Here is a 6,615-nt window from a genome sequence, read left to right on the forward strand (position 1 = left end):
AGTTTGTAAAGACAGCTAGCTGTCTCGATGATTGTGTTTGTGGGGGGGGGGGGGGGGAGGGGGGCTTTAATCTACTCTGGTTGTATTGCCCAGGTGGGAAGCGGGGTGCTGTACTCCCACCCCTCTCCACTGTATTTGATGGCGTGTAGATAGATCAACATTGTGTCTTGGGGCGGATCCTGAAAATAAAGTTGCAGGCTTAAAATAAGGTTTTAGTAGAGTAGATACTCTATAAAATCGAGGATCTAAAGGGATAAAACAATGACCGATAATGACTGGGTATTTACATAGTAAATACCCAGTGATGATACACTAAATTCCCTCTTTTCTAGATTACAATTATTGTTTAAAACGTCTGGACACTCAAATTAATGAATTGACCAATTAAAGTGCATTCAAAATACTCAATGTTGTTAGGCAAACCGATAAGAAAACGTCATTAGAAACTTTGGGGACTTGTGTAATAAACAGCCCATTGTCTCTTTCCTTTTTTTTATAATATTGAAAGATTTAATTATAGTATGTCACAACGTCCATCTTTTCATCAATATTAAGAATAAACACAAAAAATTTCTTGTTTTTTTTAGAAATTTAAAAAGGGGGTAGGAATTTAGTCAACCTATTATTTTTTTTTAAATTTGGGGGGGGGGGGAGTTATTTTTGTCTGGAGATTGATAATTTCTTTAGGGAGGGTTGTGGTATCCTCCCCCAAAATAGTTATAAACCTATGAGAAGATTCACTGTTAAGGAGAACAATATCGTTACAGCGGTTAACGAGATCCAGGAATAAGGTATAGCCAACAAATGAAATACATCTAAAATAAAATATGGCTACGCTATGTCCCCTAAAATCACGAAACCTTTGCGAATATCTTTTTGAATTAATTCGGTTGTTGTTTACAGCCGAACGAGATCTTTTGTTACACGCACACATACATTCTGTTAATTAACTCGATATAAGTATGATTCTCCTACCTTGTAATTTCTTTTGCAATCCTGACAATGTTCATCAAAATATGTTTCTTTAGTTTCTGCTACTAAATCTGTATCAACATTATCTGTATTTGATGGCACAACTTTACTGTTATCTTTTTCAGTAGAATTTTTTTCCTTTTCAAGATTTGTTTCTTCAGTTGAATTTTGTTCTTTATTTTGATAATCCATGTTGATTTCTGATTTATAACCATCTACCTCTGTAATAAATATAAATATTTTTACAGGTAAAGAATTTTTAGAAATCTATGAACTTTAAAGGCTTCTAACGGCCTAACGGTGGAACGTATAGTTTATGCTAGCACAAAATTTTAACCGACAAAAAAGGCCTACAAATAATGGTCATCAATCAATAAAAATCAAATCATTGGATCTTGACTATTTCAGATTATTTGTAGTCCTTTATATGCTGCTTAAAATGGTGTGCGGGCATGATGTACGTTCAGCCGTTTTGCAGCCTTTAAAATTCATAGATTTTTGGAGATATTCCTTATCAGGAACATTTTACCATGAACTGCATTTGACCCGAATTTTTTAATTAGGTTCTTGATTGCTCTTTGAAAATGATAACAAATATCATAGTTTTTAAAGGTCCATGCAGAGATCCCTGTAACACCCCAATGTGTGACGCACAAGACTTTTTTTGAAGACTAATGTTTTGGAGGCCCATAGGACCATACAAATAACAAGAAATCATTAACTTTTATTAAATAGGCGGAAGAGGTAAAAACTAAATATATTTTTTCAAAAAAAAACATCAAAATTGTCCTAAAACAATTTTAATCTACCAAAGTTTCTCTACGAACAAACCTGTATTTTCATTAGGATCTTCATTCAACTTGCTGTTCTCATATTCTTCACTAAGAATCCAATTATCCACAGTATGTTTCTCTTGCAGATCAAGAATCAGCTGTTCCTTGCTTTTACCAATAACGCCATCTTTACCCTGATCAGTTTTCAGTTCACATTCATATGAATTAAGTGATACCTATGTCGTCTGTGTTTACCCTTGATAAAAGATCTCCTTAAAAGCTGAATTAATAAGGTTTTCTTTCATTTTGAGGTGAGGGTTATTCAACCTTTCCAAAATAAAAACTGAACAAGACATTTTGTATTCATAATGATTTTATATGGCTAGTTTCTGTTTAAATCGTAAGATCTCAAAAACGGCGTGACATAACTTTTAATAAATTAAGTATGAAAAGGTTTAAGTCAACGAGCCGTTGATACTAAAAATGTGAACTGTGCCTTTTCTAGACCAAAAATGGTGCTGTTGTACAATGGATCATTGGATATGGGAAATCCAAGGTACTGCAGGTGAACTCTGAAAAAAAATTTACTTTAATTGCAGCCAAGGCTGGAATTATTTTTTCTTTTGTTCATAGGTGATAGTCAAGTTCACGTGTTTGTACTTTTTTATTGGAACTTTTATATTAAACTCATATGTTGATTTTTCGTCCTTGTTGGGGAACAGGATATTTGGTACGTGTCATTTTTATGAATATATTAAAATCATGTAATTAAAAAGATAGAAATAATTAGCTAACCAATATTATACTAAAGTAGGTAATATGATGTCTATTTGTCTATCTAGATTATTTTGATGGGGGTGCAAAACTCCCCCCAATTGAAAGTTATTGCCCCTTTAAAGAATTTAACGACTCCAACCATCTACCCCCCAAAAAAATAAAGGAGAAGGATGGTAGAACAAGAGGGGAAGTAGCTCTGTGATAGCTATCACATTTTTGTCTCAAATTATCCAATCAATATGAATTTACGCTTGAGCTGACCCTGGTGGCTATACAAAAGTGTCTTTGTCATACTCCAGGAGTCTTATGTCCTAACTATAAAAAAAACTTTGTCTAATCAATCAAATAATAGTAGAACAATCATTTACTTTAAAGACTACATTGTAACCTGACCTGATTTGGTGCATTCTACCGGTTTCTGGTTTACATCTGATCACACTCACCCCATCAGAGTACCACAGCCTCTCAAAACTGGTTTTAGCCTGGGGGAGAGGATATATCAAAGAAAAGAAATATAAAATTAAGTAAACTTTTTCTTAAAACCTTAGGAAAAGGCCTTCAAATTCCAATTTCTCATCCTACTTAGGGGGTTTAAACGATATACACATTAATATCTCAAGAGGTTAAAACTTCAAATTTTTTAAAATAGCCTCAATTCTGCCTTTTATGAAAAAGCCATTTCGGTTCAACATTTTGAGAGAAAGCGGGAGGGAAGTTTTGACACATTTGCGGAAACAGTGTGTATGTATAGGCTTTATCTTAGGACTGAGAGGATAGGTTATTAGGGATAAAATAATTCTTGTATGATAAATTTATAAGTTTTTTTTGGAAAGGCCCCAAACTTCAGGAGCTGCAGGCCTCCGGGTGATATTTGGACAGGTAAAAATAAAAATAATTTTTTTGAAGAGTTAGAGGTCAACTTATAAATCAAAATATGCATTTTTTTCTTAAAATATGTTGGTAAATAACGTACATTAAAAAATATGCATATTTTGTTTTATAAGTTGACCTAAAACTCTTTAAATAAGTTTTTTTTAATTTTTGCCTGTCCAGAGACCAACTGTAGGCCTGCAGCCCCTGAACCTAGAGGCCTGCAGCTCCTGAACCTAGAGTCCTATCCAAAAATCTTAAAACCAATAGGTATGAATAACAAGCTTTAATCTTGGGGAATTTCAAGTCCCATAATATATCCATAGATCCTGCCTGTTTTCCCTCCAGCGGCTCCACCACACACACCCCAATCTTGTAGCTGACCACAAAGATGGGCTGGTCCACCACCACCTCCCCCTCGGGAAACTCCCCGTTGACCCGGCACACATACTCTTTGCGCACGTGACGCCCGCTGATGAGCAACTCAAGTTCGCGGGATTTTTGTGCACTTTTTGCAAATATTAGGATGCCGGAGGTTAATCTGTCAAGTCTGTGCACAGTGTGTAGCTCTTTGTAACCTTGTTCCTTAACAAATAAAAACTTTACTACAGGATAAGACTTTATATGGCCATAAAACCAAATACGTCCAAACTTTTTCAGTTGGGATGGGGGGGGGGGGGGGGATCTTTATATAGGCAAGGACGTCCAAACTTTGAAATTTTTTGGGGGTAAAAATTCAAAATTTAAAAATTTTTGGAAACCCAAAATTCATTTGGATGGGGGGGGGGGGGGGTAATCACCCTCTTCCACCTCCCCATTGGACGTCCTTGCATAAACCCATAAAAGATGTTAAGATTACTTAAATAAGGGTATTGTTAAGTACTTACTTATTATTTTAGGATGCTTCGCTCATAATATTGTACCTGATTGTTCTAGGAATCAATGTTCCAAAAATCAGATGATAAGATAAAGATGAATTTTAAAAGATATTAAAATCAGCTTGTTTCAAACAGACGTATGGCATTTCTGGTAACGATTGCTACGCTTTCTAAATCGTACCTTACTGATACAGGAATAATCATGTAAAGATTGAAGTTGATAGGAAAATTCTAACATGCTTAAATTAGCGATAAGAGTTAAAAGTACCTTAGCTAAAATAAAGAGGACTGAATTATGTCTATATCTGCCACACGGATGAACAGGTATGGAGGAGGGTTTGTTTACCACCAGAACATCATCTGTCTCATGCACTATCTGGATCCTGCAAATATGGGCGGGCGTAGACACTAGACATTTAGTTAATGGCAGGGCCGTGATTCTGCAAATTAACTACTTTTTAATTAGCCAAAAATTTGGATGTTTTAGTGGCGTAATGTTGGCGTAAAACTTATTTTTTTATGTAACTAAAGTGAAGTAGGTAAAAAGTGGGTTGTGGAGAAATTTTCACCAAAGATTGTTTGTTAGAATTCTGGTCCCTTTTCCCTGAGTTAAAGAAAGGTTATATTAGAATCATTAACTACTTCAGTGTTACTGTTGTGTTATCATGAAAAAAGAACCGTCTATTAGTAAATTTTATTTGGGCAAGCAAATCATCATACACAAAAAATCAGATGTCTATCTCTGGGAGCAGCCAAGTAAATAAAATTTTCCCACATTGAGATAGAAAGACAAAGTAAACTATGGAGAAGCTTTGATACTGATAACTAAAAAGGGAGCATCTTCACAAAACAAATTCAGCACTCTATCTAAAATAGTAGCCGAGAAAATCACGTTACGGACAGATTGGTGAACAAAGTGAATTATAAAGTAGCTTTTCTACTAATAAGTGGAAGACAAAAGAAAAACAGTAAGGTGTTAAGCAGGAAAGGGAAAATTGAAAGCATCATCATATCTACGTCCTTGCCTTTGATCAGTGACAGGTAGCTCATGCCTATGAACTGTATGACTGATAAAATCATTATTCTCAACTACATAATCAGATGTAACTATTTTATCATTCACCTGGTTATCAAGGATTATATGCTTTAAAGTTTGGATTTGCGTAGAAAAACTTCAAATCATGGAAAGAAAACGAAGTAGCGGGTTTCGTCGTATTTTCACAATAGCTTATCTCCTATTTCTTGGGGGTTCTAACCCTTCGGGGCCATTTCCTAACCCTGCGGGGCAATCATTAATATTTACCTCACCTAACCTAAATCAACCTATCAAAAGCTACTGTGAAAATACGACAAAACCCGCTACTTCGTTTTCTTTCCATGATCCAAAACATCTGTACATCTTATTGGATTAGGAAGATCTACCTACTATCTATGAATATATGAATTCATCCAAAAACAACAGAGATATCTATACTTTAAGATAAAAAAAGCGACCTTTCATATCTCAGTTGGCCTAAGATACCTCTTAGCATATAATTCTTGACCTTAATGAGGCCTTTAGTGATGCAATGTTCAAACAATTCCCGCGGCATTGCGCGGAACTCCTTGGAGAAGACTGTCCAGATGTCCCTGCCGACCCACCGACCCTTGGCGTGCGTCACAAAGGTGAAATAGTAGGGACGGACTTTTCTGTAGCCATCAACAAAATATGTTTCTGTTTCATTGTATTTCTCCTAAAATTATAGAAAAAGTTGTAACAGGCCAAGTTGATATATGAACAGGGGTGTATATTCTGCACAAGATACATTTTTTTCCACTACTGCAAAAATTTTTTTTTTTAACTCCTTACAGTTTTTTCCGGCAAGGACGGGGAAAAAATATTTTTAATTTATCATTCATTGTCCTAACCCCTAAGATCACTGAATTCCCATATCCCTACCTCTGTATGTTGCGGCAATATCTCAATATTTCTTTCAGTCTTGTTCTTTTTTGTCCGTTCTCGTTTAGACAATTTTGCGCCATTTTGTTCATCGCCGCCATTTTCTTCCAATTTCCGCTTGAGTCCGCCATTTTTGGCGGGAAATTTTTGTTTCCACTTGCCGTTAATCAGCTGATAGCCCTCAGAGTCGAGGAGGGGGGGATTTTTCAAAGCTTCCATGTGTTTGTTACCCTGCAGATGACAAGTTAGGGCATCAACGCTTTCCAACACTTTTCTGGTAATTATCCATTTTAAATCAAATAATTGTATCTTTTAAGCTAGGTAGGTACTATTTTCATTTATCAAACAAATCTTTTTATTTTTAAACCCGAAATTCTCTGTCTTATACAAAAAATGTAAAGTAATG

General features: G+C 35.4%; 2 protein-coding genes across 2 annotated transcripts; both read right to left on the reverse strand.

Moving 5' to 3' along the window:
- Positions 1-41: 41 nt before the first annotated feature.
- Positions 42-4,937, reverse strand: LOC145335316 (pseudouridylate synthase RPUSD2-like). Its single transcript, XM_080181051.1, has 8 exons — positions 4,924-4,937; positions 4,539-4,710; positions 3,726-3,977; positions 2,916-3,004; positions 2,242-2,317; positions 1,804-1,939; positions 976-1,193; positions 42-179 (listed from the first exon to the last, which is right to left on the reverse strand). Exons 1-8 carry the CDS (start codon positions 4,935-4,937, stop codon positions 72-74), a joined length of 1,065 nt encoding a protein of 354 aa, XP_080037177.1. The 3' UTR covers positions 42-71.
- Positions 4,938-5,246: 309 nt separating this feature from the next.
- LOC145335317 (pseudouridylate synthase RPUSD2-like) lies at positions 5,247-6,508 on the reverse strand. The gene is made up of 3 exons (XM_080181052.1): positions 6,210-6,508; positions 5,815-6,003; positions 5,247-5,393 (listed from the first exon to the last, which is right to left on the reverse strand). Exons 1-3 carry the CDS (start codon positions 6,426-6,428, stop codon positions 5,247-5,249), a joined length of 555 nt encoding a protein of 184 aa, XP_080037178.1. The 5' UTR covers positions 6,429-6,508.
- Positions 6,509-6,615: the final 107 nt, after the last annotated feature.

The sequence above is a fragment of the Acartia tonsa genome, chromosome 13, assembly GCF_053477335.1.
Source record: "Acartia tonsa isolate MP-2025a chromosome 13, ASM5347733v1, whole genome shotgun sequence".
Lineage (NCBI taxonomy): Eukaryota > Metazoa > Arthropoda > Copepoda > Calanoida > Acartiidae > Acartia > Acartia tonsa.

Bases quoted from the DNA above. Each gene is read 5' to 3' on its own strand.
- LOC145335316 (XM_080181051.1), bottom strand. The intron at 2,318-2,915 runs GTCAGGTTACAA...ATTTTTTTTCAG, and splicing joins GGTAGAATGCACCAAATCAG to AGTTCACCTGCAGTACCTTG. The intron at 180-975 runs GTAGGAGAATCA...CTTTATTTTCAG, and splicing joins ATTGCAAAAGAAATTACAAG to GATCCGCCCCAAGACACAAT.
- LOC145335317 (XM_080181052.1), bottom strand. From the start codon at position 6,428: ATGGAAGCTTTGAAAAATCCCCCCCTCCTCGACTCTGAGGGCTATCAG. The intron at 6,004-6,209 runs GTAGGGATATGG...CTATAATTTTAG, and splicing joins TATTGCCGCAACATACAGAG to GAGAAATACAATGAAACAGA. The intron at 5,394-5,814 runs GTCAAGAATTAT...CTTGATAACCAG, and splicing joins TCACTAAAGGCCTCATTAAG to GTGAATGATAAAATAGTTAC.